Here is a 12440-nt window from a genome sequence, read left to right as displayed (position 1 = left end):
AAGGAAAAAAGTTTGCCGCGAAATACGTTCTCGCTGTTCATCAGGCGTCTACATTAGGTATGTTCTTACTGTATGTCAACAGTAAATATGGAACTTGATAAATATTCTAATGCGTTAATGCGGAACCGATTTACGCTGGAAAAAATTAGTTCCAATTTTGGCCACCAGGTGCTGTGAATGCAAGAAAAACGCATAAAAAATATTTCCATACACAGTGCGATTGAAAAAGAAAGAACGGATTTGAGTTCTTTATTAGAGACAAACTATGAAAGATAGAAACGTATTGCGCATGTCACTGGATAGGCGGAGGTTCAGAGTTTTATCTTCGAACAGACACTATACTATACACTCAACAGGAGCACCATATAGTACTCTAGAAAGATCTAAACGGTAGTCCATTTCATTCAACACACGAATCAACAGGTCCCTGTTTTTTCAGTCGACGGTTTCAGCAATTCGATTTCTGGGCTCTTGAAAAGTACCTGACGTAAGTGGGACAAAGACTCTATTTTTTTATGTGCGCCAAACAGAAAAGATCGCTAGTTGTGATATCTGATGAGATGGGAGGTCAAAAGCAAAGAACAAGACCTTGTTGTCCACCTCTTCCAGTCCACTGTTGTGGGATGGTGTTGTTAAGTTAACGCCGCACCTCAAGGTGAAAGTGAGGCGTGGCGCCGTCATGCATGGACGGGTGATACTTCGAGTCCAGTTCGTTTGGAGCAGTAGAAACGTCTACATGTAGAGAACATCTGGCCTAAATAGGACACATTCGCAATGATCTCAGAAACGGCTCATCTGCCGATCCATGTCTACTGGGAAGTCTTTGCTTCTATTGTCACATGCTTTCACTATTTTCAGTTTTGCCATTAATTTAGCTGCATCCTATGGAGGAGTTCAGACATCCATCCTCTTAATCATCATCATCATCTACGTTCAAGGATTGGATCAGTTTCGTGGAATCTGTTCCGGCTCCAGCTTCTTAGCTCCATCGTTTCCTGACCCTTACCGCTTTGGGTATATATTGCAAAACATCCTTGGACATCTGCCTTATTGCATTCTGTTGACATGTTGCTTCCATTTCTGCTTATGTGTGTCCATTTTTCCTGTTATTGTAAATATTTTATGCTCATTTTTAATACCTTCGTGTCTTAATCAGCCTTTTAGTTTACATCCTTTAACTATGAAACTTCCTGGCAGATTAAAACTGTGTGCCCGACCGAGACTCGAACTCGGGACCTTTGCCTTTCGCGGGCAAGTGCTCTACCATCTGAGCTACCGGAGCACGACTCACGCCCGGTACTCACAGCTGTACTTCTGCCAGTACCTCGTCTCCTACCTTCCAAACTTTACAGAAGCTCTCCTGCGAACCTTGCAGAACTAGCACTCCTGAAAGAAAGGATATTGCGGAGACATGGCTTAGTCACAGCCTGGGGGATGTTTCCAGAATGAGATTTGTTTCTCCAATTCTGGAAACATCCCCCAGGCTGTGGCTAAGCCATGTCTCCGCAATATCCTTTCTTTCAGGAGTGCTAGTTCTGCAAGGTTCGCAGGAGAGCTTCTGTAAAGTTTGGAAGGTAGGAGACGAGGTACTGGCAGAAGTAAAGCTGTGAGTACCGGGCGTGAGTCGTGCTTCGGTAGCTCAGATGGTAGAGCACTTGCCCGCGAAAGGCAAAGGTCCCGAGTTCGAGTCTCGGTCGGGCACACAGTTTTAATCTGCCAGAAAGTTTCATATCAGCGCACACTCCGCTGCAGAGTGGAAATCTCATTCTGGATCCTTTAACTAATCTGAGAAATTTCGTTTCTGACATCATTATTCGATTTATGGTTCAAATTTCTCTGAGCACTATGGGACTTAACTTCTGAAGTCATCAATCGCCTACCTAAACCTAACTAACCTAAGGACATCTCACACATCCATGCTCGAGGCAGGATTCGAACCTGCGACCGTAACGGTCGCGCGGATCGTGACTGTAGCGCCTAGAACCGCTCGGCCACCCCGGCCGGCTTATTCGATTTATGTGTTCCTTGTTTGCTATCCCAGCCTCATATTCGTAAAATATCATTGAGACAGCCAGTAGAATCCAAGGTTGATTATTTTCGAGGGGGACATCTGCTGGTGCTAAAATTAGCCCGCCACCCCAGCTCCCTGGGGGTGGGTGGGGGGAGGCAACTTTAAAATTTCAAATGGGAACCTCTATTTTTTATTACAAAATCAGATTCTACATAAAAAACTACGTACATTTTGTCTGAAACATTTGTTTTGATTCTTGGTAGTGGGCGCTGTAATTCAAGTAAATCCATGTTCTCATTTTTGCGTGGAAAATGGTTACGGATAAATAAAAAATACTTATTTACTTCGTAAATTTTGACTCGCTAAAGCTCTCCCTCTCTCTGCGTATGGTGGGGTTTGAGAGAGGGGAATTAAAGTTTTACAAATATTGACCCAAATGTTCATCTCTAGTTAGTGAGTGGGTTTGTTTCTTCCTCAGTTAGTCTTTTACTTTGTTTACTCTGTGAGTTAATGAGTTCACTCGTTAGTAAGTAGGATTTTTGGTTAGTTAGTTAGCTAGTCAGATGATTTATTTGACAGTTAAAACTTGTGTGGTCTCATGACCACGAAACAAACAAAACTTACCCGAATCTGCGGAAAAAAATAATATTTGGGTCAACATTTGTAAAATTCTAATTCCCCTCTCTCAAACCCCACCATATGCAGAGAGAGGGAGAGTTTTAGTTCTAGCGAATCAAAATTTACGAAGTAAATAAGTATTTTTTATTTATCCGTAACCATTTTCCACGCAAAAATGAGAACATGGATTTACTTGAATTACAGCGCCAACTACCAAGAATCAAAACAAATGTTTCTGACAAAATGTACGTAGTTTTTTATGTAGAATCTGATTTTGCAATAAAAAATAGATGTTCCCATTTGAAATTTTAAAGTTGCCCCCTCGAAAATAATCAACTTTGGATTCTACAAATTTTTTCGTGTGAAGGTTATTTTTCGAGATATTCTTGTTTGTCAACTTAAAATTTACACCCTGTATAATGTTTTTACGCCCCATATCAAGTGTTGCGGAGTTCCATTTTCTCCTAATAATGGGCAGAGTTCTGTCCTGTTTAACGCCAGGACATAGTCGACAAAATTTATGCATGTCTTATTTAATTCTGTTGTATTATTTATCAATATCTTCAAAGCGAATATATTATCCGCTGTTGAAATGTAAAGAAGTAAAGCAGTAAATTACGCATTCTGCGAGTGACTGTTGTACTTTACATCTGATTATTCAACGGTCGCTGTGCACCACCGGTATGCAATGGATTACAATTTAGTTACCATCCACCGTCGATCTCCTTTCTTAAAAATTTAATACACACCATCTGTTGACCAGATTTCCGATTGACTCGCTTTATCACAGCGTAAATTTACTATACGTAAAAATGTTAGTTTAAGAAGAATTTCGCCGTATTTTAATAATTCGCTGCTAATGCCAGCTATACGAGCTGCCTTTCTGGTTTTCATTTTGCATTTTCATCTAGAATTTAATCAACAGACAAGTATATTCACCGAAGTCGTACATTTGACGATCTACTGCATATAGGCACATTCATGGCGGCTCGGACGTGGAACAGACCGCACCAGCAAGCAGAGATCGACGGCTCTCCTCCACCCCCGCAGTGCTATCCCCCCCCCCCCCCCCCCGATGCCCCCTCTCCTGTCTACTCGCTATGCTGCCCCTTGCAGAAGATCCCGTCTCCTGAGTACGCCGCCCCTCGCAAAAATCTGATATGCGGACGTCAAATTCTGTTGAGCCGAAGCCAGTAAAAACGAATAGGGTTTGCGACTGTCTGCGCCGCTGAAGCTGATCCCTGGCGGAGCTCCGGCGCTCTTCAGACAAAGAGGATGTACGAGTGCATCTTCCATAATTCACTCTGGTGAGCCGTTCTTCTGTGGATCCAGCGTCGTTAAGAGACAACACTGGTGCAAAAGCTTGTATAAAGCATAACCTCTTCGGGGAGATGATAAACCGGGACAGGTCGAGTAGAGTCTTCGACATCAGATTCCTTATATTTTTCTCCACTACTGATATTGCAGTAGGTATTTATTAATAGAAATCACCGCCTGAAGACACGTGTTCCCCTCTGTTTTACAAAGTGTATCAGAATTAATAGCGAAGAGTGACACTGGTGAAAGTGTACGAGAACAGAAGCAAAAATGTGCCAGGAAATATGTGTTCACAGTTGAGCCGTTTGCGAGATAACTGCGAATGCGTCGTTACGATCTCCCTCGGATTTCAGTGTGAAATGTTGTCCTGCTTAGTCCAAGGGCTGTTCAAAAACTATCCGTCTTTTATTTATAGAACCAATCTTTATTCAGATGCAATTCTTTGACACTAGTCACCTTCAAAGCAGTCGCCTTCATCTTCTACATAACTCTTCCAAAGCTGCTGTCACTGCTGAAAGCATTGCTGGAAAGCCTCTTTTGGTATGGTGCGCAGCCGCTCCGTCGAATTCTGCATAAAGCCTTACCTGTTTAGGGAAAATCCAGAAGTCACTCGGTGCTAGGTCAGGGGAATAGAGGGACTGATAAACCACAGCTGTGTTGTTTGGTCAACTTACTTACTTTACTTTTTCGTGTCCGGAGATTTGTTTCAAAGCCTTTCAGCCCAATGTCGGGCCAAGTCCAATGTTTCTCTCTTCTCAAGCCATAGTTCGTCAAGCGTACACATTGTGGGGCAGATGGAACACCGTAGAAGGTGTTCATATCCTGAACTTCGCCACAGTCGCATTTGTTGTCTCCTTCGTCCTTGAAGCCCCATTTGACTAGGTTTACTTTAACTGGTGCTACGCCTGTTCTGATGCGGTTCAGTGTTCTCCAAATCTTCCAGCTTAATGTACTGCCGCTGGGTATTTCTCGTGAGGCAGGGTAGTCCTTCGGAGGCTCGTTCAATTCACTAGTGAGAAATCTCTTGCGGGATTTAAGTCTGCTACGTCCACATGAAGAACCATGCTGCGGGTGGCGCTCGTCGAAAATCTGTTTAAATTTTTCTGTATGTTTGTGCGCAATTCTTCGGGATTCAGGAGATGAGAATCCAGCTGCTTTGTATATTTTCCCAAGTGGAGTGGGTTTCAAGCATCCTGTTGTTAGCCTGCATGTTTCATTAACGACTGTAGTGACTTTTTTGGCATGTGTGGATCGGGACCATACGGGGCATGCATATTCTGCCGTGGAGAACAAAAGTGCTTGAGCAGTTGTTCGTAATACAGTCGGACTAGCTCCCCATTTACTATTCGTCAGTTTTCTTAAAATATTGTTCCTGGCAGAAACTTTTTGGCAGGTTTTTTCACAGTGATATCTGTACGTCAGTGATCTATCCAGCACGACACCAAGGTATGTTGGTTTGTCCGTATGGTCCTGTTTGTTGCCATTCCAGGTGACGTTCAGCTTCCTGTTTGCCTGTTTTGTGCGGAGGTGGAAAGCGCTAACCTGTGTCTTAGATGGATTTGGTTTGAGGGAGTTCTCTTTATAGTATTCAGACATTACTTGTAGCGAGCTTTCTAATTTCCCTTCTACTTCCTCGAAGCTATTTCCTTGTGCTGTAATGACCAGATCATCGGCATACAAGAAATGGGTAGTACGTTGCGGTGTTGGTTGATCATTGGTGTATAGGTTAAATAGTAGGGGGGGCAGCACACTGCTAAAAAATGGTTCAAATGGCTCTGAGCACTATGGGACTCAACTGCTGAGGTCATTAGTCCCCTAGAACTTAGAACTAGTTAAACCTAACTAACCTAAGGACATCACAAACATCCATGCCCGAGGCAGGATTCGAACCTGCGACCGTAGCGGTCTTGCGGTTCCAGACTGCAGCGCCTTTAACCGCACGGCCACTTCGGCCGGCAGCACACTGCCCTGGGCGAGACCGATCTTTTGTCGACGCCATAGGCTTTTTTTTTCGTCCAGTATTACATAGAACTGTCTGTTTTGCAACAGAGATTCAATGATTTTTGTGAACTGATGGTCAACAAACTATGAATCAACCGAGAACAATGAACGGGTGCGTTGTCGTGGCGAAGGTACCAACTGCCTTCTGCCCACAAGTCCGACCGTCTGCGTCTCACTGCTTCATGAAGGCGACGCAGAACATCTTGATGGTACTACTTACTGACATCAGTACCTTGTCGGGCGTATTTTTGGGGCTCAGAGCTGATGGAACGCCAGGACCAAGGAATTGTCAGAGCCCCAGATTCATCGTTATTGTATGTCCGACGAGCAACTGGTTCTGCAGTGACTACAAGGGCCATTAATAAGCCCTTCCGCCGACTGCCATTGACCTCTGTACACCAGCAAGCCCGTTTTCAGTGGTGTCGGGCACATTCGGACTGGAATCTCATTGACTGGAGTTGAACTGTCTTCAGTGATGAGCCCCGCTTCGAACTGAGCCCCAGTGACCGCGAGGACACCCTGGACAGCAATGCAATACCAACTTATCCGCCACAGGACCCCTTTGGTTGTTATCCAAGGCACTCTTACAGTACAGCTGTACTCAACGATACTTAACGATATTATACGTCCAGTTTTCTTACCCTTCATGGCAAGCCATCCTGAGCGTACACTTCAGCAATATGATATCCACGCGCACAGTCTGCTGCTGGTCTTCGTCCCTGCCAAACCCTACCTTGGCCAGAAAGGTCGACGGATCTCTTCCCAATTGAGAACGTTTGGAACTTTAAGGGCAGGTCCGTCCAACCAGCTCGGGATTTTGTCGATCTAACTCGCCAACTGTACAAAATTTTGCATGATCTCCCTCAGCAGGACATCCAACAACTCTATACATCCAACAACTTTACCGATCAATGCCACGCCGATTAACTGCTTGCGTAAGGGCCAGAGGTGGAACAACGCGTTATTGCCCTGCTCAGTTTGTGAAGCTCTTTCTCTTGAATTAACCATCCGATTTTTCTGAAGTTGTAATCATTTTTTTTTTGTCTGTACATGAACATCGCTTCTACCGATTTGCGTCTCATTACAATTACACCTTCGCAACATGTCGTTATTTTTTTGTCGTAACGTATATTAGTGTAGCGTGTATGTAAGGCAGAATGTGGACAACCTACCTGAATGTGGAAAACCGCCGGAAAAGCACATACAGGCTAGCCAGCGCTCCAGCCTTCGTCGGTAAAGCGACGGGAAGATCCGATAGAGAGAAGCTCTCGTCCCCGTGTCCCGGAAGCGGGCGCTTTAGCGCTCTCCCGTATCCGGGCGGGTAGTTTCGTCTTTACTGTAATCGCTAAGGATGTGATTTTGTCTTTCTCCATCCTCTGTGGTAAGATAAGTCGTAGGGTCAGTGTTGCTGTGGTGTCACCGCCAGACACCACACTTGCTAGGTGGTAGCCTTTAAATCGGCCGCGGTCCGTTAGTATACGTCGGACCCGTGTGTCGTCACTATCAGTGATTGCAGACCGAGCGCCGCCACGCGGCAGGTCTAGTCTAGAGACACTCCCTAGCACTCGTCCCAGTTGTACAGCCGACTTTGCTAGCGATGGTTCACTGACTACATACGCTCTCATGTGCAGAGACGACAGTTTAGCATAGCTTTCAGCTACGTCATTTGCTACGACCTAGCAAGGCGCCATATTCAGTTACTATGTCTTCTGAACAGATACTTTGTGAATCATGTACCGTCAAGAGCGACGTTCATCATTAATGGATTAAAGTTAAGTACCAAACTAATTACGTCCGCTTTCTGAATTCTCATTCCTTGTCATGTTCCAGACCTCACGTCAGTATAGTTCTTCCCTCCTCACGCCAGCCTGCGTGAGCTAAAACGCGTGCATTTCGGCCTGCAGTTGTAACACGGTGTTGGCTCTTCTGCCAACACAACAGTTGCCTCGCTGGACATTGTCAAAATGCAGACTGTGTAAGTGAAGCAAACAGAAACATGCTACGAAAGAGCACGAGCGTGTAAAGATGACTAAGCGGTTGCTAGCGGACTTCTGTGGAGGGGCCTGGCGACAGGTGTCAGAACCGGGGGCAGTAATCCCGCATATCGAAACGTAGACCTTGTCGAGAGTCGGAAGGACGTCTGCAGACGTGCGGGACGTCAGATTAGATGCAGGGGGACGTGCAGTCTCCAGAGCGCGAAGGAAAATCCAAGGCAGGTGGGGGAGAGGGGCTACGCAGACAACACCTTCTGCCACATTCTCAATATTCAACGTGTACATTTCTTATTTCCTGGGAACAGCGCTGTATGAAATTAAATTTCAGTATTCTCAGAGTTAACAGCACACAGACGAGGAGCCAACGAATGGAGCGGAGGTGGGGCATGACAGGGGGGAGGGGGTATTGTACTAAAAGCGCTTATGAAAAATCATGGTTTGTTCAGTTATATTGTCACTTTATTAAACAACCTCTTTCCATCAGACTCGGTCTACCCTCAGTTATTCTGTGACATCATGAGATGACAAATCATAAACTTTAACGGATATCGTGCCATAAACCAACATATTCTAACCAACAGTAGTATTATAGTTTGATTTAACAGGGGACTGTGGAGACGTCTGCTAACATCGGAAGTTAACCTATTGTTGCCGAGCTTATTCCTATTGTAGAAATCAATTTTGTGGTTTCCTTTCTTCTTAATCTTTGTGTTATTTGCTTTGTTTTCATGATATCTTGAAGAGATTACACGAGGTTACGTTATTTTTCTTTTTAGTATCCTCTTACACGAGAGATGTTATGTCTGAAAGGAAAAGGGTATTTACGTTGCACAGAGAGAAAACATACACAGCGTATAAACGGGGACGTAAGCAGATAAACGTGTTTTAATGTATTATTTGACGAGAAAAATAATTTTCGATTTTATTTAGCACTTAGCAAGAAACCGAAATATAAAGGATAAAGTAAAAAAGCGGTTGTTTGCTTATTTCGAGATACTGCTTGATGTTTTTGTACGTCTGTAATTTGTCGAGCAAATATGTTTGGACGACGCTTTTCCTATTCTTTTAGTTCTCACGAGTGTAGAGAATTTACCACACGGCCTCTGACAAGAACATCCACTACGAATTTTGCTTTGGTCTCTAATAAATTTTATCATCAATGCTTCTTCGTATATCTTCTTACAATATTTCAGTTTTTTTCTTAGAATGGTTGGTGCTTCATAGTCTCTCTTTCACCGTTCAGCACACCAGGCAGTTGTCACACCAGACGCTGTTTCGGCGTTGACGTGTAAACGAGAATGACCATTCAATACAGGCGAGATTCAGAACAGGAATAAAACGCCGGGGGCTCTGCAGCCGGCTCACTTATCTCGAGTAGTCAATTAAAGCAAGAAATTGGACCTTGTAAGAAGCGGGTTTAACACCAAACGTGTTTCTGTCAAGTTTCACCATCGCCAGTGGGTTCATTTATTTTCTTAGTATCACATACTGATGTTTATGTGGCTGTCGGAGATTCGCAGTGCTGCAGATATTTTACTCCAGTCTGTCATTTTTCTTTTTATTCCGCATTTTCATACGTCTTCACGATACGAAAACTGCGCTTTCTAACACGAACTGTGTTTGCTCAAAATAGAACCGTATTTCCATAACCGTTCGTCGGCTAGATTGCATTGGCAAGCTCCATACAAAATTGCATCGATTTCGCAAACTTCATAGATTGCCTGCCTTCTGTCCTTGTGAATCACTTAACACACTTTGTCTAACATTTCCGGTTTGTGCATGATGACTGTTGGTCCGAGTTTTTATCATTCTTCACAGACCCTCGGACATCTTTAAATCGCTTAAATTAAGCGAACGTTCTTTCTTGGCTCAAAGCTTCCTCACCAAAAGCCTCGTTTAACATGCTGCGGGTTTCGATTGTAGTTTTGTGGAGCTTAAAACAAAACTTAATGAAGATCGTTTGTTCCTTTGAGTCAGCCATTTCGAAATTTTCACACACAGTAGATAAACAGTTCGTAAAGAAATCAGCAATAACGTTCAGTCCGACGCGCGCACAATGATGCCACGTGGTGACTGGCAGTAGAAAGACACTTAGAGACGCCTAGCGGCGACAGTTGTAACTATTATATTGTTCTTGTATGTAGTTGTAAACTAAACTGATTTCCTAATCTTAAGCTTCCATGTACGTCTGTGTTGAACGTGGACCAGAGCAATGCAAGTGGTGTGATTACGTAAACGCAACCCTATTAATAGAATCGCCAAATACTAGTGAAACTGTATAACTGTATTGCAAATAACTTTTATCAAAAATAATTAGAAAACGTAAAACTGTACATTAAGTAAGCTGTCATGTGAAATGCTGTGTAGCGCAGTGCAGAGAAATTGCTACAATTCGTGACATCACAGTAAGCGACTTGGAGTTCCATTACGCAAAACTAACAGAATAAAAGTTCTGCATAAAATTACAAAACGGATTTTGAAAGAATACATGTCCAAAATGATTTTATTAAAATACGCTATAAATTTACGTAAGCAAACTGACTAAATAAATTTCCAAACATTAATTGATGCACAAGCGAATGTCACATTGCACTGTAAGAATAAGACTGTCCAATGAAATAAAGAAATCTAAACTGAACTTTACCTAAACTGAACCTTGTAACAATTTTGAAATGCAAAACTTAACAGTAAATGATCTCACTGTGTCCTGACCGTAATGTTAAACTGGTCCTAACAAATGTTCGTGACTTACCTTGTGGCAACGGGAATTCGGTATTGCTCGAAAGTGTTGAAATAATAAAAATGCCGTTCAGCAACAAACCAGTTCAAGAAAATAAACCTTTTCCAGTGCAGTGCAAAGAAAATCAACTATGTTAATCACATCATGCTTTACTTTTTGAGCAACTGTATTCCCCTAAACGCAATGCGGCGATACACAGTTACAAAACAAAATTTTCGTGAAGAGACATTGGTAGAAACTCGAGTTTTTAAATGATTGATAGAGCGTAGCATTCAAAAGCTGCATTGCTAAACTCTGATTCCTTAGCAATTACAACCATCCTTACAAAAATCACTCCTTATAAATAAATTATGACTCTACCATACAACACACTACTGCCATTGTGAATGAGTAGTGAAACTGTAACTCTTGAGTGACTCAAACCAATAAAGAGAAAATCACCGAAAATTTTACTTTTACAGACTCATATAAATTACGCGCGAGAAAGCAATACAGTGACAAACATTACCTGAAGATTTTCACCATACTGAAATCAGTCTTTACAAAATCATATTTCCAGGAAACACCCTCTGCATTTGCATCTCTGTTGTTCTGCTAGTTGCTTCCAGACCACTCAGCAGTGTAACCAACACCCGACTCCTTCACTTACTTCTCAGTGAGTGACACATGTCACGACAATGCTACTGACAACCAAAGATCACATTGCTTGTACTGAGAACCTCTGTGGCGTAACATATCGACTATTGAAGACCTGTGTTTCATTAATATCCAGTGTACAAATAGAGCTACTTTACTTTCGTTAAGTAACTTAAATTTGTACTGATGATAGTTTTCGTACAGTATTCAGACTCTCCAAAAGTTTGAGTAGCTGTTGTTTAACCGTAAATTACTGTCTCTATAGGAAAATGAACCAACAGTTTGCCCCTCGAACAGGGCAAGCCCTTTGTAAGCTAAACTGAATGTCAACAGAGTGGTGACGGGATCTCTGGTGTTGTTACAGGGGCGGCTTCCGGCCCGTTCTGGACTCGGGACCTTCGCGAGGAGCGCCTCCTCTGTTCTTCCCGCCGCACTTGACGTCACACCTCAGCTCACAGTTCACGCCACCGCTCTTCCCGGGACTCAAAGGTCAGTCACATCCCTAAATACTTTGTGACCAGTCTCACAGTCAGAGGCGGTTGTTCGCAAACTCCACGTACTAGACATGCAGGGATTTAAACCGACCTCTGTCTGTTATGAAATAGTTATGAAACAATAATTTTATCTTGAAATTTATCCACTGGTCCGTGTTTGTTTACAAAAACAATAATATGGAATTTTGGGTCCTCCTTCATGCAAAACATTTTTCTTATTTATTTACTCTCCTGAACAGTTTCAGCGACAAATATGGCCATCATCAGCGAGTTCTTTGATTCTAAAACATGCAGAAATAGCATACTTATAAAACATTGTTACATGTAACACTACACATACAATATTCCAATATTTCTGCATATTTTAGAATCAATTACAATATTTCTGCATGTTTTAGAATCAACGAACCCACTGCTGATGGCGATATTTGTCGCTGAAACTAGTTTGGGGGAATAAATAAACAAATAAGAAAAGTGTTTTGCATCAAAGTGGACCCACAATCCCATATTGTTGTTTTCGTTACGAATGGCTGCGACCGGTTTGTTTCTCAACGTATTTTAGACGTGTAACTGTATAATGTGTTATTAATTCGTATGACATTCTACACAATACAACATTGAAAATTCCA

The 12440-nt window shown here is 42.8% G+C and overlaps 1 protein-coding gene across 1 annotated transcript in view; it reads left to right on the top strand.

Moving 5' to 3' along the window:
• The window catches only part of LOC126455913 (homeobox protein unc-4 homolog), a 476524-nt gene that overhangs the window by 425319 nt on the left and 38765 nt on the right, over window positions 1-12440 (top strand). The window contains exon 9 of the mRNA XM_050091671.1: window positions 11682-11806. Within this exon, the coding sequence (XP_049947628.1) occupies window positions 11682-11806 (125 nt within the window). The remainder of the gene's footprint in view (window positions 1-11681; window positions 11807-12440) is intronic.

The sequence above is a fragment of the Schistocerca serialis genome, chromosome 2 (genome assembly GCF_023864345.2).
Source record: "Schistocerca serialis cubense isolate TAMUIC-IGC-003099 chromosome 2, iqSchSeri2.2, whole genome shotgun sequence".
In the NCBI taxonomy this organism is placed as follows: Eukaryota; Metazoa; Arthropoda; class Insecta; order Orthoptera; family Acrididae; genus Schistocerca; species Schistocerca serialis.
Note: the sequence above shows the minus strand (reverse complement) of the source record. Positions and strands in the feature narration are given on the sequence as shown.